The sequence below is a fragment of the Brienomyrus brachyistius genome, chromosome 16, assembly GCF_023856365.1.
Source record: "Brienomyrus brachyistius isolate T26 chromosome 16, BBRACH_0.4, whole genome shotgun sequence".
Classification (NCBI taxonomy): domain Eukaryota; kingdom Metazoa; phylum Chordata; class Actinopteri; order Osteoglossiformes; family Mormyridae; genus Brienomyrus; species Brienomyrus brachyistius.
The window spans coordinates 15,348,402-15,373,715 of record NC_064548.1 but is presented as its reverse complement, the minus strand read 5'-3'; the positions used below and the strand labels follow the sequence as shown (position 1 = coordinate 15,373,715).

The following is a 25,314-nucleotide window of genomic DNA, read 5'->3' as shown; positions in this document are numbered from 1 at the left end:
AATAACATCTAAAACTCTTCCGTTTCCCTCTAGTAACCAGACTATAGTAACCAGACTGTTGGACATGAAAGGATTTTTTTATTTGATGTTTGAGTTGAGTTTTCAGTCAGGTTATCTTTATTTGTGATTTACTGAATTCCCAGTTCAGAATTATATTTAGTAACTGCTATTCTTTTGACTTTACCACAGAGTATTCAAAGCCACGTCCTCACAGTGATGATTACAGCACAACAAAGAAAATCCCTCCGCCTAAGCCAATAAGGAGCCCTAACACGAAACTGACTGGGTCCTTTGATGAGATACTGTCACCACGTTCTCTGGAAATGAAGCTAGCCTGCCTTTCCAAAGGGTCACAAGGTTTGGGGTTTCCCCAGCAAGGGATCACTGTGGATGGGCTAAGTTATCCCACGGTCAGCCTCAACCATTCCCCAGAGGAAGATGTCTACATTGAGATGCTGGGGAACCTTAGGATCAAAGGCTTCTTTGATGCAAACTGCCCTGAGCAGGATGAGGCTGTTTATGAGGAGATGAAGTACTCAAAGCCTGAGGGGGAAACTGTAACAATGACGGCTGCATCAACCACACCCGATGGGCCGTCATCCCCAGCAAACACAGGGATGAATACTCCAATAGCAGCAGAAAGCAGTCCACTCCAGACCTTGGGGGGCGCACCCAATTCCAAAAGTGGAACCAGAGATGTTCCATCCCCCTTTCCTAACTTGCTTCCTCATCGGCCACCACTTTTAATATTCCCTCCACCCCAGGTGCCCTACTCGTCAGCCTTAGACGAGTCCCCTCTCACTCCGCTGGAAGTAAAGATGTTGCCCATGCTAGAAACAAACCTGAATTACTCAAGCCAAGGAGATGGGGGCAGCCCCCTGTCACCCAAATGCACCAGGCAGAGAGCTGACTCGTTGTCCACCATTGCAGCGATACAGGACAAGTGTGTTAATCCTCTGTCACCACCTCTTACATGCCTCCCTCCTGCCAAACTTCCTCCACCTTACAAGACCCCATCTTACGCTCCTTTTCCCTCCGAGACCAGTGTTCCAGTACTGACTCCGATGGCCTCAGTGTCTGATGCTTCTTCTGGGTCTCAGAAGGTCAGGTATGGTTCAGCAGAAGCCCCCCCGGGGATTGGAAAGACCCCCTACTCGCCTGTGAAGAAAGCCCACTCAGATTCCAGGCGCGCGCATTCCTGCTGCTCGTCCCCGCTGCTCTTCAATCCGAATTATGCCCGCCCCCTCTCTAGCCCCCTGGATGAGCTCTCCGCCATCTTCAGCACCCCACGCAGCTTGCTAAGGAAGTCAGCTAACAGCAGGAAGATCCGTGACACTGGTCAGTGAGTTCTACCTTGAATCCTGTGATCAGTCTTGCTTTTTCAGAAGCAATGCAATCTGGTGGTTTGGCAGTGATATTTTGTAATTGGGATCTAAGATCAAAGTTAAATGATGTTAAATGAGTGTATAAAAAACAATGCTCAATCATTGACATCGTCATTATTGTAGCGGTTTTCATGTGCTTGTGCGGTATGATTCTACCAGGTCGTATTTATGAGAGATTCATAGTTTAATACTGTACTACCCAGTGATAGCAGAATGTTACAAATGGAGTTCGCATTTTTGTATAAGACATGTGTAATTATATAAGACCGAAACAATTTATTTTTTGTCTTTGCTTTAGGAAAACCTCCAAATTCTCCAAGGTAGCAAATGAATCAGCATAATAACTCTCTACTATTATTAATTGTGCTGTTTTATTGCCTGTGCTGATATTTCTTGATGTCATGGGCCTTTGAGAGGCATGACGTGCTTAACACTCCTTATCCTTGGGGTTTTGGACTAACTGCTTAAACGTCTGCATGCCACACCCAATTAACTCTCCCATTGCTGAATCTCTTCCATGAACTTACTGATTATGTCTTCATTAATTAACTTCCATTGATATGAGACCCTTCCAGCTTTGCTCTTTCTGCCTGGACTCTGCATGTTTAACCCGTCATGCTCTGGTTTCCCTTCACAGTTCAAAATTATGTAGTTAGGCTAATTTGTGTCGCTAAATCGGCCATAGAGTACAGATGGGTGTCTCAGTATATGTGCCCTACAATGGACTGGCATCCCGTCCAAGGTCTACCCCAGCCGTATGCCCTATGCTGCCTGGGATAGGTGCCAGGGTACCCGCTGCAACCCCTACCAGGATAAGCAGCTATAAGATGAATGGATGATAGGATATCCCAGAGCAGCTGGCCGTAAACGCCATCATGTAGTTGCCCTTTGTCACAGTAGATGGTTTGAACATTAAGTTTCTCTGGGGTTGTAACTCTGTTAATGAGGGGTCTGGCACAAGTGAGGTGGGCTAGAAGGTGATAAAGGGTCACTTTTGGGTAATCATTACAATTCAACATTTATATAGTATTCCCTGTTATGTTTTATTGCGCCATGCGATGTACATATTTCCTAAATGTTACGTTATTGTTAAACAGTATGCATTTTTGATTTTGGGGTAGATGCTTCAGTTGTCATTTATAATAGCTGTCTTCTTAAGTTTTATGATCCTCTCTAAGATAAGTGAGTATCTGAACGGGACATACTCTTCGCGGTGAACAATGGGAGAATGGGGACATTGAATTAATTCAGAGTGAGCGGTAATCCGCTAGCAGCAAGGCTGGAACAGCAGTATCGTTTCTCCCCAGCTCCCTAGGGTGTTGTTGGGGCCGGATCGTATTTGTACTCATCGTTCCTATCGTGTTTGAAAGTTCAAAGGAAATAAAGCCAGCAAGAGTGATGCTGAATGAAAAAGAGTAAGAAAAGATTCTTCCTGCTTCGCTGAGCGCTTAGCGGTGTATAAATTAGTGGTTATGGGTAATATATCCCTGCAAGTTCATTCTCATCATGTATAGTCTAAGCTGCGGGTAAAGAGGGATCCTCGCTGTCCCCACACATCAATAACTCCTTTCCAAAGACGAGATGCGACTGATTCTGATTGATGAGGTTACAGCACCAAATGACACCTTTATGTGTATAACGTATCTACCGTGAATCTGTTTTACGGCTTAACGACAGTGTTTCTGGAGAACTTGTAGCCTTGGATGTCCTAAAGATTCATTTAAATCATTACTCAGGATGGACCCCTGGTTCTGTTGATGAACATCCGCCAAGATGCCCGGGACCATTATGTTACTATAAATGGATAAAATAATTAATTTGTTGAAAACAATTACTCAACAAAAAGGACTGTGTGCTAAAGGAGACTGGGCCGGCTTTGCTGTTGCTGACGATACAATAACAGTGAGCAGAGCTGCAGTACAGTGGCTTAACCGGATAGCCTACTTTCCAACTCCCCTGCAAACCATTACCATTGTTTTTACATGATTTATACCGTAAGGGGCGGGATATGATCCTATTAATGTCGCTGGAAGTAGGTGTCATGCTCCATGTGCAACGCCAGCAATGAATTGGCAGGTGTGACATAGTGTTCTGCTAGCATTGGCAAGAACATCTCAGTGCTATGGAGGTGGGCGATTTGACGAGAGTTAAAATTAGGTCCGTCATTGTGGGGGGCATGTCTGTGGTAATTTGAGTGGTAGACTTTAGAATTGAGAACACTATGGAGTGCGGGTGTGTGTGTGTGTGTGTGTGTGTGTGTGTGGATGGGGGGAGGGGGGGCTGAACCTGTTTTTATAAAATTAACACTCTGCATTCAGATGATAAATGACTTGACTGCCTTTTGTTCGTAGGTTTTCATCACGTTGAGTTTGTGTTCTGGAATTCTGACTGAGTGGGGTTTATATGTCATGTTTCCACAGGATTCAACTCTAACATGAACCAAGCGGGGAGGGTGGACTCTGGCCCCCCCTCTCCATCCCCGCAGCTACAGGACAATAATGCGAACAACCACCCCTTCAGTAGTCCCATCTCCATCGAGAACGGAAACCAATTATACAATGGTGAGACTAGGCTGTTAACTTATATCAAGTCAGACTCAAGTAAAAAATAAGCCTCAAGCCCAAAAGAGGCCAAATGAATTATTAAATACAAGTTTTAAACATCAGCAGCGGCCTGTCATTCCACTTTGGCTTCCATAATCAGTAGCCTACAGTCACATGGTCACAAAGCGTGGCTCAGTTTCGTCCACATATAAGACTTCCTGACATTTTATATATTTTCAAACTAAAGAAGAATGGCAGAGAGAAGGTTGATGACAGAATGGTGAATATGGAGGAAGGTGACTGAGGAAAGGCATGGATGCTATAGGTGAAATAAAGCCAAAATAGATCCTAAGTGAAACAGTGGAAATGGAGAGACAAAATGAATTCTGTAGGGTTAAAATATATAATTAAAGTGAAGACATGTAAATAACAATGGTGTCTCTGGCCCATAGGTAGGTGTTGGCGTAGAAGGAGCCTTGTTTCCAAATAAAAATAAGTAGCCAGGTTTGACTGTGTGTTATTTGCTCTGTCTGGCAGTAAGTAAGGCTTTCCTGTTTGCGTTGTTACAATACAGGATCGTTGGAAGACGAGAGTCAATTGAACATCCCAATGTCACTTCAGAGACATCTGGACAGGCATCAGAGTCAGGTAAAATGCATTTGAATTTAACTTTCATTTGTAATCCAATGACCTCATGATACCTTAAAACACATAAGTCTTGTAATGAATGGGGAACTTGTTGACGCTGATATTAATTTACAACTAGTCTCTGTCAGATACTAACACGATGGAGTTTCACATGTAAAGAATCTTATACGGATATGAATTCCCTTTTTTTTTTAAATTCAAAAACATGTGTATTGTGTCAGAATGAGCCACACTGAATGACCCTTTGTCCCAGGTAAGCTGTCTCAATATCCACAAAAAATAATTTGCTAAATTACACCTGTCACTCACAGAAATGCCTTGCAGTGATCTACACTGTGAAACCGGAGTCTGCTTAGCTCCAGCTCCCCCTGATATATCCTGAACAGTAGCATTCATTTAATTAGCACCATTTCTGTGCTCTTCTTCATCGCATTACATATTTTTGTTATTTGATCATTGTAAGACCTGTAAAAAAATACCCCTTTTGTGACCATGAGCACCTCATATTGTTACTACCTTGTATTTTTCTTTAAAATGTATTTTTATTTTCAAGTTTCACTCTTGGACCCGAGATATCTTAGCCTCGGTGATATTGATCCATAATAATGATCCACAGTAGACACTCAGAGCCGAAGATATACACTTACAGGTTAGGGTTTTCCCTCTCTCCACTCTGTGCTATATGAGACAAGGTAAGGGCTCATGACTGTATGAGTTCAGGAAGTGATCCAGCAATAGAGTTGCAAGAACATGGACAAACGATCTGTCTCAGCTGATAAGACACAGTTACCTTCGGCACACATACCGCCTGGGCTTTAAACAAAGCTTTAATTATTTAATTGCGCCATGAAATATTCACCGGGACAGAAAAGTCTACCATGGGAATCTAAGCACAGAGCTACGCTGTAACCCAACACTGCCCAACTCAGGTATGGCTCCACACGGCAGTCCCTAGCAGGCTTAGTTACTGTATTTCAGGCCCACCTCCCCACTGCAAAAAAGGGAAACAGGAACATTTTATTATTATTATTCATTGCCGGACGTTTTTTGCATTTACGAGTGCACAGAAGGATGCAGACACATCCAGACAGAGATGATGGACCCTATATCATATAACAAGCACACACCGGCCATGCTTAATTTTCAATTGGATTTCTCTCAAACCATATAGTGTAGCTGAATGCAGAAATATGTCTACTCAATCTGCGCTTTCCTTCCCCACTACAGCCTCGCTTTCCCAGTTTATCGGGCAAAACACAAAAATCGGTCGTATACACTCTGACAGTGCAGAAAGAAAATCTCAGTACCCATTCTGTTACACTCCTCTACCTCAAAATTACAGACGTGCAGGTTTCCTCAGTGCATTTACTTATAGACAGAGTAGCTGTGATTTAAAAACATTACAAATAATCTGTAACTCACGACATGCACAGGATAGATTTGATAGACTTAATGGTTTTTAAACTGAGCTTCTTAAATTGGATTCATATATGTCATCTGTAACTTGCTTCTTGCCAGATGACGGTGGCTTTGCACCAGGTATCTCTGACTGTCTCACTCCAGTCAAAAGACTAACTTCATCCTTCTGGCTTATTTGCTTTCAGAGGGATCATTTCAGCTTCTCTCCCTTCGGCGAGGGAGCTGCTCTCTGAGGCGGGACTGGAGGGTGTCTGTCGAGGTACGGTAAACCGGCCAAGTCTGGATAATCTTTACATGAATTCTGTCCTCACTATTTCAGTGACCTGCTGTAGTCTCATTGGCCTTAATAAATGTAATGCTTTTTCCGCCTCTGTAATGCTTTTCAAGCAACAGTTCCCTCTTTTCTGTGGAAATTTGTAAATTAGGGTTTCTTGCACATAGAGGTTCTGTTTTGTGGTCCAATAAGAGTTTTGCTGTACACAGCCCAGTATCATTAATGTCAGCGAAGCAGAGTGCACCAGACAGGGCCAAACTTTCAAGTCCAGAAAGGAGTAATGCATTTCTCTTTTTTTTTGTGAGATGTGGTGAAAGGGTAATTATTGCTGCCTCAGCAGTGCATTTGGGGAGCCTTTGACAGAGGTGGAAATTTAGCAATTTAGCAATTTAAGGACACAGGCTCAAGGCTGCAGGTATAAACATGACAGGTTGGGAGTAAATTATGATAATATGTCCAGAATTATTATGCTTTCGAAAAAAGTAAGGGGCTCATGAATAAATGTTTTTAGGTCAATTCATAATAAATTTGAGTTAGACCATTTTTCTTCCAAAAATTATATAGTGGTATGGTGTAACTGTCACATAAATATATAATAATGTATTCTGAGGATATGATTGTTCTTTTTAAACTAAACCAACTCTTAATTATATTGTCAGTAATTGTTAACATTACTTTTAATGTGTTTAACTAAATTGCCCCGAATGTGCCTTTTCTTTATAAATGGAATGTGTATCAAAACATCGCTTTATGCAATATAAAAGCTAAAATTTAAATAGTAATACTCTTGCTAGAAGCTGAAACCTACGAAACATGTTAGTTCTAATAAGACTGCAGCTAGTAACACGAATAACAAGCGTAATTCTGAAACCAGGCACTTCCCAACAATAGTTTCTGCAAATTTCCCACTGTTTGAAAGCAGCTCACCCCCAGGCCCTGATTGTTCCAGGACAGACAGTCATTTCCATGCCCAGATGGCGCGTTTCTCCTCCAAACGCCCGCGTGGATTTTACTGCATGCTGTCCTCCAAAATGCTAGCCTCTGAAAATGACATCTAATTTGGACAAATGTTCAATGGGCGCCGGGGTGAAAACAGAATCACTGGAAGCCGGTTTTATCTGGGGGAGGTGGCCACACACTACTAGCCAACGTGAATTCCCACAACCGGGCCCGCCCCCGACATGCACACTCACCTCCATGTTCAGGTACGCCACACGGCAACAAACGCTATCCCACCTCCGGGCATCTGCAGACAAATACCAGTGTGAAGAAAGTCCAGGAGCCTGGAGCAACTAGTGCTGCCAGCTAACCACGGAGGACTGGAAAGCCCCCCAGGTACGAGAGCCTGGCCCGGAGGCCAGTGGAGTCCATCCATTTAAGGAGATAAGACTGAGAAATAGATCAGTCATGCTGCTGTCTTAGGTCCCCTGTCTAATCTGTCAGTACCGCTTGTTTTTAGCAAGTACATGAGGACAAAATGTGAGGTGAAAATCTGAGAGCTTGCTGAGAAATGGTCACAGGTTTTCGTGGCTTCCACAAGGGGAGTTTTGGAATGTGCTGGTAAACACCAAACGTAGCTCACAGATCCTCCACTGGCTACATATTCCTCCACCTTCCCATCAGCCACTCTTTCACCAGATGTCTCACAGGGCTATCAGTTAAGGCAATCAAGGCACATCAAGCCGAAGACAAAACAGAAAAACATTATATAGAACCATGCAAACTCAACAAAATACACTAATTATGGAAAGTTTTACGAATCATTCTTGTGGAGGTGTATCAGGAACCATTCAAACCCGTGAGGACTGTGATTCAGTATTCTGCAGGCATCATGGATTTAACTGAACTGCTGCATATGATAAACAAGACAACAAGGTATTTTTGCCGTAACTATACAATCTATACTTGCTCCCAAATATGATTTGTCAGCAATATTTGTTATAAGAATAAATTTTCCATATGTATAGAGGAGCAGTTGGTGCAGGTGAATTTGAATTATATGTATATGTAAGAAGTAAAGATAAAAATCACGGTTCAGTGCGTGTTTCGGTTCTGAAGTCACGGTTCGGTACGTTTTCAGTACAACGGGGGGTAAAGAAAACTTTTTTTCTTTATTAAACAGAGGTTTACTGATAAAAGTATGACTGTCTTAAGTAAAAAGTCGGTCGATACTGCTGCAACCTACTAATAAAAAACTAAAATTTACTTAAAAGTAAATCAAAATAAATATTCTCTCAAGTAAATAAAAATGAATATCCATTAAGGTGCACATTTAGAAACTTAACTGTGCTGTATTCACCTTAGCAGCTTTCAGCTTCACATTAGAACTGCACAACACAAATATTGTATTATATTAGAATGTACTTGTTTGGCTTCATCTGCTGCATTCGTCCGGTACAAATCCGTGCCGAACTGGAAGGTATGCATATATGTGTGTGTGTGTGTGTGTGTGTGTGTGTGTGTGTGTGTCTCTCTCTCTCTCTCTCTCTCTCTCTCTCTCTGACTTGAGCCTACATGAGCATACAGTCAGTGTTTCATCCTGCTTGATAAAGATGATAACAATATTTTTTAAGTGTCCTTACTGATGATCCAAACCAATCAATTACAATTGCATTCCTGAAATTATAAAATTTACAATAATTAACGATTGTTCACAGTTATTTACAATAATCATTTTCAGTATTTGCCTTGCAAGGATAATGACAGATTTTTTTTAAATGAGGTTTTACGTAACTGAGCACATTGCAGAGTATCTCTCTATAAACCTTCAAGACCCTTGATATACTTTGACTGCACTAACCCAGACTGGCCTTTTAAAATAAAAAACAAGACTCCCTTCCAGAAAAGTTTCAGTCTCCAGGCTACGAAAGTCAGTTTTTGCTTGATATGGCACCGATTTGAGCTTATGGGGCCATTGACCTAAGCACTGTCCCCAGGAGCACTGGAAGCAAGATTGTTCCTTTACATCAAAGACACAACATTTGAAAGTAGGTATTATGTCCATTTCTACATGTGCATGGGCTCTTCTGGTGCCAAACCCACGGCTGGTATGAGTGGTGGAACAGCTCTAATTTCATCTCCTGTGACCATGGTACCCAGCTTCACTCCCAGTTCCAGTGCCATTTAACAAACACTATTCATTTACATTTGCTGGCTACTCTCTGTTTTTGTGTCTGTCTGTGTTTTTTTTTACTTTCTATAGTGGCTTATGGCGTGAAAATGCGAATACTGTTTGAGATGGGGTTGACAGGCGTCATATCCTCCGGTTGCTGTGATTTTAACCTTTTGTATTTGTCTGTATTTATTTATGTATCTAAATAAAGGCTTATCCTACGGGGTCGCGGGGGGTCCAGAGCCTATCCCGGAAGCAATGGGCACGAGGCAGGGAACAACCCAGGATGGATTTACTTATTGTATTAATATTTTTGTATTTTGGGGATTACGGAAGGTCATGAGAGCCTATACTGTAGCTATTTAAACATTAGTTGAAAGTAGAATATCCTAAGACTCTGTACTGGATTAGCAGATGGAAGAATGAAGTAGATATATGTTACCACAGGTTTAATTTAGTTGAATTTTATTCATAAGTTGCCAGTGTTTTCACATTAAGAAACTGCTTTAAAATGGCAACGATTTCTTATATCAGATCACAAAATGTAATTTGTAAGTTGCATGCAATGTTTCAATTTAGATTTTTTTTATGGCATATGTGGTTTTTGGAAGAGACTATGTGCTTGTACAAATATGCATGTATAAATTTATTTTGTAAATAACAGTATATGTTGTAACGTATGTCACCCTGTTCAGACTTAAGTAGCCAGCAATGAGGTCAAATATCCTGGGTAACAGCTAAGGAGTTCATGCTCTGGACACTAAAGTAATGGATTTGAGAAAGTGGGGATAACCTGATTACGCTGAGTGGATGAGCAGGGCACAGTCGTACTCTCTCATTCTTTAATTAATAGCTATAATTAGCGCTAGTCTTTGTTCGTCCTTAGTGCATTATTTCCAGTTCATGAAAAGTGCACACAAAACCATAAGCTTGTCAACAAATGCTTGAATCACTCTGCTAGCAGATGTAAAAAAAAACAAAAAAAACATTGTTTTTCTTGATGTAGTCCTATGGCTTGTCACCTGGTTGATTTTTTTAATCTAAATTTCTCTGTCATAGAACTCAGTTGAGTTTTAGTTCCAAGAACCACCTAGTTCCAAGAACCATTGATAAAGGGATACAAGCAGGATGAAATGTAGCCGGAAAGACATGCAATGGTGACACCCATTGTTTCTTTTGTTTACATCCCTGAACTTTTAGACAGTTTCCTATGGTTCCTCTCTGATAATGTCAGCACATTATGGAGTCCAGTGGGGGTCAGTAGGTTCCTATAAAAACCTTCTGAATTAGCAAATAAGTCCAGTCATCTTGTCCTTGTTCCGTGTGTTTGAAGTTTGCATGTTCTCCCCATCTCAGGCTTCATCCAAGTAGTCCAGTTTCCTTTCACAGTCCAAAGTGTATAATGTGTGAATATCTTCTTGTTATAATAGCGTAGATGTTTTCTTTGAATCCTGATAGGGTGTTTTTCAGTTTTTTTAGTAAAGATGCATGGTTGCAGAATCATGAAAATAGTCTAGTTTTTCCTGCTCATGAAAAACATGTTGAAAAACAAAACATAATCCTTTTATTTTTTGAGGAAAACCACCAAATATGCATATGAAATATAGATATAAAACATACATACCTTTCATCAGGAGTGCCACTACTGATTCTGTAAGAATCATACTCACATTGATAACGACTTGGTTTCCAAGGAATTTCTTATACCTGTTTCATTGTAAATTTTACTTGATTGTGATGTTTAAAGGGATCAAGACAAGATTTGAACCCTGACTTCCTCACCTAAGGTAATCATGTTGTCTTCTTACTGAGGCTTGTGAGAATAAGTACAATGTTTATCTTCTAGGTAGAAGAAACTAGGTGGCATTTCAAATGGAAGGTTGCCATCCTCTTAAGTTTGCATCTACTGTATAAGATCATGTTTGTATCCTCCTAATTGCAATGCATTTCTAGACTATTTCACACCCGGAAATATGTCCTTACTTTACTCTTCATTTGACCCTTTACTCAAATGAGAAGCAGTAATAATTAGTTTGAGGAGCTCTCTGTCCTCATTAATGTACGAGGAACCAATTACTTTCACATTAAATAAATAAGTTAAGGATTTCTATCGTGTCGTCTTCTCATTAATGTTTTATATAGTTGGTTTTAAATCAGTTGCCACGTCTAGAACACGTAGTTGATAGATCTTTTTACAAAATATAAGAAATTTACAAGAAAATTACAGGGTCATAATATTTATGAATGTACTTCCAGTATTACATTTGACTTCCTCCTGACGATTTATAATATGTAGTCAAAGACATTTAAAAACATAAAACCTAAAAATTGTATGATTTTAAAGCTCGGGATATGCATACAAATTTGTTCTAGTAAGTAATTTGTTTTGGGTGTTAGTTCCTAACCTCAGCAGTGCGATATTATACTAGCAGTGTCCTAGTTACTGGTGCAAGTTGGGAGGTTATCCCTCAACACGACCAGTGAGGAAAAGCTGACCCTCGATAAGAGTTTAGGAGTGGTACAGGTGGCGTGCTGTGTTCCTGTTATCTATCTTTTCATGTGTTTTTTTCTATCTGTTTATTTGTTCATTCGTTCATTGGTAGGGTGGCTGTGGTCCATAACAGCACATTTTTCAACGGATTTTCATTTTACGCTGATGCATTGACAATTACGCTGATGCATTATGCATGACTTTTAAAGGTTCCATTCGTAAAAGACATATTCTGGACACTGCATATATCTTCCAGTATACATCTCAAAATATATATGAGAATTCATATTTCAACTGTTTTACAGTTTCTAATTTTTATTTCCCTTGGGATGCAAATGAGGGCCAAATAAGATGTTTTGTCATGTTTCGCCCTTTCCTCTTAAAAGAGCGGTTTATATCACTTAATTTGTCTTAAAATAAATATATTTTTTTAGGCAAACCTTTTTCAACAGGTGGAAGACCATAGGTCCACAGTCTTGTTCGGAACCACTTCTTCAGTGATATCGATATCTCTGTTACCATGTGCAGTCTTAAGAAGGCATGCGTGACCCTCATAACTCTTTGAGATATATTGTATTAAACTTTAGTGTGGTATTAAAATCAAAATCATAATGTATAACAACTGCCGCTGCCAAAGGATATATATCATGCAGAAGTACGTCAGCTAGCAGAAAAGAAATAGTTATACTTTTTTTTTTATTGATATGGCTCGTAAATGTTAGCCAAAGATCGTTTTTTCACACTGAATTCCTTCCTTCTTGAAATTGTTAGAAGCATACTTCAAAGGACATTTTTCCATGCAGCTTTGTGACTCTGACTTGGATGAGCTTTATATGCTTTTCATATGTATGAATAAAATTAATCTTGCGCCAGTAGTTTTCTGCAGCTTTGACTACTATGGTGTTAGACACACATCAAATATCTATGAATTGATTAGTTTTGACTGATGAACAGTCCTGTTTAAAGGACCCATTGTGCCCAAGAGAGTATAACTGTGGTTCACATGTCTGACTGACGCCGTTTTATGTACACATGGCTTGATTATTGTTACGGTTCCTGTCTTATGTGAAATCGGATTATGAATAAAAACAGCCGGAGTACTCTTCAGACAAAACACGATTTAAGTAAGACCATCTCTCAGGGTAGCAATCCAATGATAAATTAAATGTTGTGTTTCTAATTAGGATCAACAGTGCTAAAGTCCCTTTATCTTCTGCTTTAGCCTAGTATAATAATACATAATGAGGAATTCACTGGTGAGAGTGTAAATTTTTCAGGTAACTACTTTCTACCCAAGACATTTCACAGATCGATCTATCTATCTATCTATCTATCTATCTATCTATCTATCTATCTATCTATCTATCTATCTATCTATCTATCTATCTATCTATCTATCTGTTTGTTTGTTCCTGAATAGATGTTTTTTGTTTGTTTTCTTAACTATCAATATGTAATATGTTGGCTCAGTGGATACTTCATCTGCAGGACTGAGCATTCAAATCTCGCCTCGACTGTAAAAATTCTCCTTGTGTTATGCAAGTTTCTCCTGGACACTTTCCTACTGCACTCCGAAGGCATGCAGTTAGGTTAATTAGCATCTCTAAACTGCCTGTAAATTACAAGTATATGTGTGCCCTGTGATGTACTGGAATCCCATTGCTGGTGCACCGCTGTCTTGTGTCCTGAGCAACATGGGATGGGATCCAGGCCCTCCAGTGACCCTGATCAGGATCAAGCGGTTAAAAGATGGATTTATAGGAAGAGGTTGACGTGTTAGTAACTTAATTAGTAGGCAATAGCCGGTATCATGTCTCCACTACAAGGGCAATAAACTCATTAATTTTAATATGGTATAAATTAGTGTATACATGAGTGAAGCTCTCAGTGGGGCCAGTAAATGCATACAGGGAGGAGGCTGGAAGACTAATGATGCAGGTGGAAGGTAGACAGCAAGTGGATGACTTGATGTAGAAGGTGACTTCCCTCTCTGCCTTCCCTCAGGTGGTCCAGCACACTGAAGATATCTATGTCAACCGAAGATGCTATCCTTCAGGATCTCGATACGCTGCGCGAGGAGCCGAATGATTGACAGCCACTCGACACTCAGGACTGAGCCCCTGATCTCAGAACAGCCCGCTCCCTTTTTAAAGAAAGTGCTGTCTTAGCAGGCATCACTCACCATAACCACACACTCTCTCTTCTCGTTTGTTGACGTTCTGCTCTGTTCTGCTCCCGCTCTTCCTGTTCCCATGTCTGAACTTGGCAGGAGCCCGGACCTTGGATAGATGCAGCATTAATGTCATGGACAGGAGTAGGATCCTGAGCAGCACAAACGTGTCATATGGCCTCAATGCTTCTGCAAAGACTTGAAGGAGCCATTTTGGCTTGTAGGAATGACACTACAGAGTGTGACACTAGTGCTCTGTTACTCTTAAAGTTATGTGCAATTCCCCAAAAGCTACTCAGCTGGTGCTGTTTTCTTTGAGTACATGCATTGCTAACCGTTATCGCTCATACCTTTTAGCTAATGCAGTTAATTTTGTAGGTGCTATAAAATATGAAGATTATATTCAGGTAACATATTCAACATGTAGTTCACTAATGACCAACTTAAAATCAGTTGTTTGATGAAAGAAGTGTGTGCTTGTATGATGCTCTTATCGCAGTTCTTCTGTACCTAAGAACACTCTCCATCTTGTGTGGCAAATGGCTCTTTTATGTTCTGCGTCCACTCGATTGCTTAGTTGCTTATTCTAAGAGAATTGCCAAATGCACACAGTCATAGCATGTTCAAAGTCATTTATTTGCACATCAAGTGAATATGTGCTCAGAAAAACTATTTAAGATTAGAGTATATACAAATGGACACAAATACAACAAATATAATAATAATGATAATAATAATAGTAATAGTAATAATGATCTTTTGTTCTATGAGAAAGTTACTGATATTTTGTTGAATGGCTGTAAGACCACAGCTTCGGTTCTCGGAGCACCATCCGTTCCATATAAAATTTACCACCAGCTCACTTATTTGATCAACTTAGTGAATTGACTCATGAGTCATTTAGCCAAATCAGGTGTGCTAGTGGTCAAGTTTAGATACATATTAGTATATTGGAGGTTGGCTGCAAACTTGAGGTGATTTTGAGGAGACGTCTTCAGAAATGGCCGAGCTGATACACTTTTATAGCAACATGATGATAAATTTAAACATAATTTATTTTCTTTGATGGTCTAATGCTTTTGAATGGTATGTCGTGCCAGTCGGAAGCACCTCCCTCAGCGCCCCCCCCCCCCCCCCCTGCCCCTAGCTAGGATGCTATGTGGACATTGGCATGCACTGGCAGTCGGTATGCACATTCTCTGACTAATGCAAACTACTGTTTTATGGACCACCGGAAGGTCTTTATTTTGGCTGTCTTTAATCTTGCCCTGAGTAACCTGTTTCAGAAGGTGCTAAGTCTTTTGTTAATTAGTGATAATTAAGCCATCCTCTTGATTAAGATTGCAAAAGGGATTGTTATCTGAGTGCTGCAGTCTTTCACTTAAGATAGCATATGGGACTCTTGCCAGCTAAGGTGATTGGGAATAAGGTGATATAAGACACTAATTAAGTTTACTGAGGTACAGTTTCACAGGACTGGATTGGGGACAGCTCATCGACATTCAGGGCTTTTATAGTCCTGACAGTCAAGAAGAAACGTCTGAAAGATAAATTACACCAGGAATCGACTGATAAGTGTATATGGCTTTCTTTGCCATTTTGGATGGATGGATATTTTCCAAATTCTTTTCATAAATGTCACCAGTGTATATCCAGGACCCCCTAAAAGGTTTATAACTAAAAACTGGGGGGCCCTAGTACAGTGTAGAGAAATTCCACATATAACAGAAAGCAACTTTTTTTTATTTTATATAGTCTTGTGAAAATCATTTAATATAGAATTCTTCAGAAAAAGGTGGCTAGTTGGTATAGGTTAATGGTACGACTCTGTAGCTAAAAAGTCATAATTACATGTAAACCTGTATGCATTTATTAGTCCTTGACATTTATAAATCTATTATCTCTGTCTTATATAAGTGTTTGTGCACTAAAGGGGAAGTCTGTGCTCTTTTCAGGGTAAAAACAGAATTAAAGTTTGTTCTACCTTGAGTTTATAGTTCCTGGGTGCTCTTATACAGTCAATGCTGCCTTAGCATCACATAGCCTAAAGATTGCCACAGAAGGCATAATTACTAATTAAAGATTGCCACCAATGTCAAGTCAAGACAGCAATCAGTCATTAGATGAATGAAAAATAAGTAATTCACTGGAATTTTTAAAGAAAAGGTATTTTGCTATCAGAAATATTTGAAATGCAGTTTCCCAAAGTTGATCATCCTTTATGATATGCTAAATTATTCAGGCACTATATATGGATAAATCTTACTGTGAAAACTGGTTGAAGACAGTATCAAGTAAATAATTATTTGTTCATGAAGGTGTGTTCCACCACGGGAACCTCAATCTATGTTGTATTGTAGCATTTTTGATCATTTCAGTACTAATTTCTGCAAATTCAACGTTCAAGGCAAAACGTAGGTTTGACATGATTAGTTTGGGCATCGTTCACTGTGACTCAGATGGCAGGCTGGTAATTAGCACCAGCGATTAATCGAAGCACTGGTGTGTGCTGGATGCATGTGAGATGTATGCTGTTGTTAAAGTTCCTTCCTTGTTCTCTTCGAAGCGGTTTTGAATTTTGCTGTTGCACAGACTGGAGACACCCGAAACCTTCCACATCAACCACGGCCAACTCCTAGCATGACTGTTTCCTTCCTGTGTCCAGATGCATAGACTCCTCACTGTTGTGGTTTTATTCACCTATGGCAATATTTTATGGAAAATTTCAAGATAACCCTTACAGAAGTGCAGTAAGTGATTACGCCGCTTTGTTATTGCATGAGCAAATCAATCCACATTTTATGCCTCATATTGTTCTTTTTTTGTGGCTGTTTTGGCATTAATATGCACACTTCTACTTCTCTGGGTGCTGAAATGTCCTGAATTTAGGGTTCTGTTCCTTGTGTGACCCATTACAGCTGAAACGCTGTCATATCTATACTACTCATGCCCATTAGTAAAATTACCAGCTGTACCTTGAAAAAGCAAACCCATTGCGTGTTACTGCTGTATCTGTTACTTTATTAGGTTTTCCTGTGAATTAAATATAGGTCCTTTTTTTTTAATTGTTTGCAGGATCAAATAAGGAGTGTTTTGCGGTGTGCATTTGTTTTTCCAGCATTTTATAAAATACAGTAGAGCAATAAAGAATCATATTACATCTTCTGGCTGGGAGACTCATCTTGGTGGATGTTTCTGATCTGCATTACAGTTTGAGGTTGTGCCTCTTTGGTACATTGTGATCAGTGAGACCAACTCACTGTGTCCGTCCTCGCCTGTGCATCCTCCACGTGCAGGACTGGGGGTCGTGCTCTCGGAAGCTGGAAATAAGTCAGACAGCCAGACACAGGAACGTGAACTCTATGCACTTAAAAAGTGTAACAGCAGTAGGCCTTTTAAATGGTATAAGAGCCACAGACCTTGAATGCAATTGCAAAGTAAATATAAACGTGAATATGGTTGACAAAGAGTGGAGGTGAGCGGGTGTGATTGTGTGTGCAGTCCTGCTGCTGAGTTGCAGACCCTGAGAGGGTGGGTTGATGTAGGTGGCTGGATCAGTATAATGCAGAGTCTTCATCTTATTATTTAGACAGACTGGACAACTGTACTGTCAGCGCTCTGTGAGGTAACAGCCAAGAATGGGAGACAGAACAAAGAGTTAAAAGGACATTATACTGGCAAAAAAAAAAAAAATTAAAGATAGTAAAGAGATTCAACTAAAATATTGGAATCATTCAAGAAAGGTGAACTCCATGCAGTTAAGAAAACAAGACAGTAAAATATCATAGATTAATATATTATTTCAGATGGTTAAGGCAGTGCAATCTGCTTTATAGAACAATCTTCATGAGGGTACACTGAGTTCTCTCCACATGTGGATAAGCTGCTTATTCTGTAATTACTCACTAGTTGTACAGTTTAGTGAACATTTTCATTAGCAGTGTCCCTGAAAATACAAGAAAGAGCATGTGCAGAGTCTTGTGGGGGGAGGCAGGGGGAGGGGATGTAGATTGAAGGGCAATTCAATGAGATTATTTAGAGGGTACAAGTCAATAATGGACCTCCCCCACCCCTCCTCCACAGTCTGAACATGAAAGCTTCGCCACTTGTGTGTAGGACTTCATTGAATATGTAAGCAGCAGTGCTTACTGGTCTAAAGGGCTTTATTGAATATGTAAGCAGCAGTGCTTACTGGTCTAAAGGGCTTCATTGAATATGTAAGCAGCAGTGCTTACTGGTCTAAAGGGCTTCATTGAATATGTAAGCAGCAGTGCTTACTGGTCTAAAGGGCTTCATTGAATATGTAAGCAGCAGTGCTTACTGGTCTCATAGGGTGAAGAACAGAACTTTGGCGAGAATTGATGTGAGCCAAGCCACCTCCAAAGGAACCGTATTTTCCCATTGCAATGACGTAAGATAAATGTCTTAAAAGTCTGTTTCATGTGTTAGGAACACGCAACATAATACTTGTTCGATCCATTCATCCATCCATCTATTTTCCAACCACTTATCATGGTTAGGTTCATGGAAAACCTGAAGCCGACCCTAGACAACAGAGGGCATATGGTCCACCCTTAAGGGGATTCCAGTCCATCACTGGCATATTGATTGCTGGTTCTGTAAATTACGCTTCCAATTATTTTAAACAATACAAAAAAATATACCATTTTACTGAAGTCCAGGCCCATTGCATAAGTCCTGCAGAACAAGGAACCTACGCTGGATGCTTCCCGGAGGACCGCCGGCCCTTTGCTGGTGCCACCACTTCTGACTCTGGCAGGCATGTGGGCAGACATGTGGGTCATGTAAATGTTTGGATAGGTATCTGGGACAGGGAAGTGTTGTGTAGGCCAGGGACAACTGGCTATTTCACTATTTTTAGTGATAAGGAAAGCAGCTGGACTTAAACCGCTATCTTCGTTTTAACAGCTGAAAATTTAAAAGCTTTAACTCGGAGCAGCCAGCTGCTGCCTGAATGTAATATCTGCTAGTCTGCCCTATAGCATGCTAAATAATAATAATAATAATAATAATAATAATAATAATAATAGTAACCTTTATTTTATGCACAACAGTTCGTAATGGGTACTGCAAACCACATTAAAATATGTCATTTGCATAAATCAATATATGAAAAATATATATATAAAAAATTACAGAGTATATGTCTCCTTGTCTGTCAGTGAAACAAGGCCAGGGGGAGGGGTAATGGTTTTGATTCTCCGATTCTCCTGGTGCTTCTGATGTATGATGTATGTAGAACATGTATGTGCGTCTGTCTGTGTGGAAGCATCAGTGGATTTGAATATTATGACCTGTGTCTGTCCTCAATATCTCCCTCGTCCTAGTTTACTCTCAGCAGCTGTTCTATATATCATTCTATAAATTAAAATCACTGAAGACTCTGTGTGTGTGTGTGTGTGTGTGTGTGTGTGTGTGTGTGTATATATATATATATATATATATATATATATATATATATATATATATATATATATATACGTATGTCAGAGTGTGTAGTTATACTCCATGGACTTGACTACTTTATTCCCAAATCATTTAATTAATTTTATTCCTGCTTTTTACATCATTTTATTTCTGTAGATATATATTATTTCCTACATATTTCTGTACATACATATAACACTTTTGGGGCTGAATTTTAAATTGGATTAATTTGAATATATTAAAAACTAATTATTACACAGCTATCATATCCCAGCTGATTTCCTTAGAAACTTTGTCTAAATTCCCCTAGTTAATATGAATGAATTATTCCTATTAAAATAAATGTAATATGTCTGTCCTCCTATATCAGTCTATGTCTGCATTTTGTCTTATTTTTATAGGGTTTGAATGAGGACTTGTGCTAGCAGATAAGCAGCCCCCTCTACAATGACTACTGTTAAAGCAGGGGACCGAACCAGATACACCCTGGTTTAGTCCAATAAAGCTTAGTTTCAGTCAGAAATCATTCGCATCGCTTATACATTAGTTTATGTAGCAGACATTTTTGTGCAATATGCAGTACAGGTGTGGCAGATGATGCATCATGAGCGTATGTCGCTCGTAGAGTCACGCGTCATGGCAGCACGGCTGGTCAACGAGTGCAAGCATTACAGCAAGAACTACACAATACGATACAGACCTTGCAAGTTCCCAATAGGGATCAAAATGAAGAATACAAGACCATCTGGCATTGCCAAGCGGCCAAGGAACTGCAGATGAAGGTGGAGCAGGCCCGAGGCTGGATGAATAAGGCGAATTGTTTCCAGAAAAGAAGGCTCCTGAAGTTCTTTGAAGGCTAGAAAGGCTCATGACCAGATGTGGATGGGTAGCTCATTCCACCATCGAGGAACCACCTATGAGAAGCATTTAGAGTTAGGCTCGTTTTCTCATGGGCTCTCAAGGTTAGGCTTGATTGGCTGACCAAAGAGTTGTAGGTGTTGATGAATGAAGGTGGGTGATGTTCCTTTAATGGCTCTGAAAGGCAGCATCCAAGGACATGAACTTGAGGCAAACATCTGTAGGGATCCAATGTGGAGAAACAACAACAACCAGTGTAACATGACATCATTTTGGCTGGTTGAATGCCAAAAGTTCTGCCACATTTCTAATTATCTGCAGTAGTTAATGGCACAAGCTGTTAGCGCTGTCAATAAAAAGCTTCAGTAGTCTTGTCTTGAGATGACCTGCATAATCTAACAATTAAGGCCTCATCTTCTGTGTGTTATGCAGAGAGAATCTACAAGACTGGGATATGTACTATATGGACAATCGCCACAGGTGTTTAAAATCAAGAACCTAGCCATACAGTCAGGTTAATCAACATTTGTGAAAGAATGAGTCGTTCGGAAGAGCTGAGTGAATTCCAGCATGGTACTGTCATAGAATGCCACCTTTGCAGACCATGTAAAGTAACAAAGCAGGGTCACTGAGTTCTGAAGTGCATAGTGCAGAAAGGTCAGCAGTACTCTGTTGACTCAATAACTGCAGAGTTCCAAACTTCCTCTGGCATTAACTCCAGCACAAAAACTCTGCCAGGAACTTCATGGAATGGGCTTCCAAGGCTAAGCATCTGCATGCAAATCTCACATCACAAAGCGCGATGCCAAGCGTCAAATGGAGTGGTGTAAAACACGCCACCACTGGACTCAGTGGAAACATTTTCTATGGAGTGATGAATCACACTTCTCTGCCTGGGAGTCTGATGGATGAATCTGGGTCTGGCAAATGCCAAGAGAACATTACCCACCTGACTACATTATATCAACTGTAAAGTTTAGTGGAGGAGGGATAATGGTATGGGGTTGTTTTCTGGGGTTGGGTTAGGCTCCATAATTCCAGGAAAGGGAACTCTCAATGCTTCAGAACGCTAAGACATTTTAAATGTTCTATGCTTCCTACTTTGTAATAACAGTTTGGGGAAAGCCCTCTTCTGTTCTATCATGTACACAAAGCAAGGTCATAAAGACATGGTTGGGTCAATTTGGTGTGAAAAAATTTGACTGGCCCACACAGAGCCCTGACATCAACCCCAGTTAATTTGGTTACTTCAATATTAATTTAAATAGTAGAACTCATGGCCATAAGTGGGGCGGCCTCACACTGTTCACTGAGCACTGTTGCCTCACACCTCTGGGACCTGGGATCGAGTCTTCGCCTGGGTTACATGTGTGTGGAGTTTGCATGTTCTCCCCATGTCGTCGTGGGGTTTCCTCCGGGTGCTCCGGTTTCCCCCCACAGTCCAAGAACATGCTGAGGCTAATTGAAGTTGCTAAATTGTCCGTAGGTGTGAATGGTGTGTGAGTGTGCCCTGCGATGGGCTGCCCCCCCCATCCTGGGTTGTTCCCTGCCTCATGCCCCTTGCTTCCAGGATAAGCTCCAGACCCCCCGCAACCCAGGAGGGTAAGCGGTTTGGAAAATGGATGGATGGATGGATGGATGGCCATAAGTGGAAATTAGTGGGAGAACATTTTATGGAATGAATCTGAGAAAGCACTTCTTTACATAGCATGTAGAGTATGGAATAGTCTTTCTATTAGTGCAGTGCAAGCTAAAACCCTGGGTTCCTTTAAATCAGAGCTAAAGATGATAAAGATTTTAACAGCTCTGAACTATTAGTTAAGTTCTCCCCAAACGAGCTTGATGGGCCGAATAGCCTCCTCTCGATTGTAAATTTCTCATGTTCTCATGAACACCTTCGGGATGAATTAGAAGGATGATTGCAATCCACACCTTCACGTCCAACATCAGTGCCTGACCTCACAAATGATCTGGATGAAAGCACAAAAATATCCAGGGGCACACTGCAAAATCCTATGGAAAGACTTCTCAGAAGAGTATCAGCTGTTATAGCTGCAAAAGGGGGGACCAACTCCATATTGATGCCTACGGCTTTAGAATGGGACGTAGATGTAATGACCAGGTGCCTCAATACTTTTGTCCATATCGTGTAGCTACAATGTGGTCAGCAAAGTACAGCTGGTCATCTATAAATTTTCAAATTCAATGAAAATTGAATACTTAAAATACTTTTTAAGCAGACAAAAAAAGAATAACCCATCATTCATCTGTTCAGCCAGTTCTTACGTGAAATGATTTGCAGGCTACGGCAGACTTTGTCAGCCTTACATCTGGACATTTGCCTGAGATGAAGCCCATAGGTTCATCTATAAGCACATTTCGTATGAATGAGCTCCACGACGGTGTCCTCCTCTGTAAGTCCTTAGCACGTCTCTGCCAGTTAGGGCGGCTAGCTGCACTTGGTACGTCACATCAGTTCCCAGGGCTCCTCAGCTGTGATGCTCCCCTTGTCTTCATTAATCTTCCTTGCCCTGGTTTTCTGAAAATGTGGACATGTTTAATTTGCGGTGCCTGTTTGTGGACGATCATTCTTGCGTTGAGAAGAGCTGAGAGTCTCCAGGGGAATGGCCACTTTCTGAGAGTAATGATATAAAATTCTACCACTTTGAAGTATGGTACATAACGAACGTCTCCTGATAAATCCAGTAAATGTAAAACATGTGCATGATCAAAGTACATTTGCCAAGGAAAACTAAGAGTGCATATATTTCAATTCTTAGTTCCATAGATTTAAATATGTACTGTATGTTAAACAGTCTTTTTATTCTTCTGTTGTTTATAATTTCTGTGTAGACATATCTTTGAATACCCAGTTTAATTACAATCAATCTTATGAGCGCCGATGCATTGAAATATGTAGAAAAGTAGCGCATGAAACACTCCACGGGAACTGGTCCATATACTCACACCTCCCTCCGTCATTACGTGGGCAGATTGTTAAGGCTCTTCACCGATATAGAACACTTGCGAGTGTCCCCACATCTCCTGAAATGGAGATGTCTGTGTTCTGTCGCGCCCAGTTAAATGCATTTGCAGAGGGACAGTGTAAAGTCCACAGTGATTCCTTACTGAAGAGGTCCTCTGAGCCCGCATAATGAACACCGTGCTTCTCTTCCTGTGTCAGACATGGAGCACATTTCTGGATAGACAGAATTAACTTGTTTCAGATCTTTTAGTCATGACATTATAGTGCTACCAGAAAGACAAAATAAAACTCCTCTAAGATACTGCGCCGGTTAATCTCTTTCTATATCCATACACATACTTTGTTTGTGCAAAGTAAATTTTATTTATATATTTTTTTCTTATTGATTTATTCTTGTTCTGCTCTGGTTCTGCTTGGTGACTCTGACAACAATGCAGAGAAGATGTCATTGTTTTCGCCGTCGCCCTCTGGGGTAATGCAAACTTTACATACATAATGTGTCTAGCCTACAATTGCTCCTTAATGCAAATGAATGCCAAAAGGTCATTGGCAGAGGTCATTGTATATCACACTTTGCATTGCAAATCACCTGTTTGAGCCATACTTCCTATCAATCAGACAGGGACACTTCCTTGGGATGGCAAAGGGCTGAGGAGGAATATAGTTGGGCCTTGTCACCCGCACTGCCTTGTGTGCTGGTGCCACTTCAATGTGTTTCATGGGACGAACATATCTGAACTGGAATGGCGATGCTGAACGCCTCCCTAACACAGGCACAGGGCTGACACCGTGATTTATCGCTGAATAATGCAGTGTATTAAAAGAGCCTCGAAGTGGAAAAGACTCCTTCACAAAGGTCACAGCAAATTATCAGGAATTTGCATTATACATTCAATATTCAATAAGCACCTCCTGGCTTATCTGGCATCCATTCATTCTCCTTCCACTATTTAATCCCTGAAAATAGTATTCTTTATTTCTAAAACAATTTAAACCAGCACCAGTTATTCAGCGTTTGTGTTACATAAATGTATAAACTGAGAGGGTCTGGTTGTTCTGCTCTTCTGAGTTGTATCGACAGTCATGTCATGATATAAATGGGTATATTTGTAAATTGTGTAGGTCTTTATGTGAACAGAACATGCTGCTCCAGCCATGCTAGAACATCCAGTGCTCTGTTGAGAAGGCACTGCTCACCATATCTCACCAGGGTCCCAAAAGGTGCAGCAGCAGATACAGGAGATGGATACCAGATAAAAGAATGAATTACAATAGTTAGTGCTGCAACCCTTGCTGATGTGATATGTGTCCATGAGGGACAAATATGCACATGGTGCATCCAGACTTTGGCAAATGAGGGAAACGGAAGACTAATCTCACTTCAGGGGTATTAAGAAGGAGTAAGGGCAGAGCAGAGCTGACGAGAGATGACCTTGGTAGACAAAGAGGAATCCAACTGTGAAAGCCAATCATCTTTCTTACACCACGATCTTCTGACAAACCAATACATGCGTGACATATGTCTGCATTAGGAATAACTGAAGCTGTGGATTAAGGCATAAACAGATGAATAGGAATCGGAGAAAAGCTTGATCTAGACTGGCTGAATGCAGAACAACGGCTTCATCATTTACCTCCATAGCTGCTGGCACTGGTGACATTACAGCCATTCCAGACTGAGACCTTTAAATGCAAATCTAATGAGATGTCCCCAGAAAAACCAGACACAGGCGATGTGCAGGTGACCAGTACTTCATTTTCCCCATGCTAGAGTCTCACGACAATCTACCGTTTCCTTTCTCAGAGTTCGGTTGACAGTCCCCTGGCAGGCCTTGCGGGCCCCTGGTCAGTCTGCCCTGCCCAAACCCCGCGGAATGTCATATTTAGTCATATTATCCAGATCTGTGCTATGCCATCCTATTTATACCACCCGAGGTTTGAGCATAGTGAGCATGGCTGTCCTTTTATTGACAATGTTTC

The 25,314-nt window shown here is 40.6% G+C and overlaps 1 protein-coding gene across 3 annotated transcripts in view; it reads left to right on the top strand.

Annotated features, from left to right (window-relative positions):
* The window catches only part of LOC125710073 (unconventional myosin-XVI-like), a 99,263-nt gene extending 84,106 nt beyond the window's left edge, over nucleotides 1–15,157 (top strand). For 2 of the 3 annotated variants that reach the window (XM_048979275.1, XM_048979276.1), the window contains exons 32-36: nucleotides 190–1,338; nucleotides 3,806–3,946; nucleotides 4,503–4,576; nucleotides 6,181–6,254; nucleotides 13,877–15,157. In XM_048979275.1, the coding sequence (XP_048835232.1) occupies nucleotides 190–1,338; nucleotides 3,806–3,946; nucleotides 4,503–4,576; nucleotides 6,181–6,228 (1,412 nt within the window). In that variant the 3' untranslated portion in view covers nucleotides 6,229–6,254; nucleotides 13,877–15,157. Of the gene's footprint in view, nucleotides 1–189; nucleotides 1,339–1,683; nucleotides 1,706–3,805; nucleotides 3,947–4,502; nucleotides 4,577–6,180; nucleotides 6,255–13,876 lie in introns of those variants that run through there. The other variant, XR_007382909.1, reaches the window with a different exon arrangement.
* Nucleotides 15,158–25,314: the final 10,157 nt, after the last annotated feature.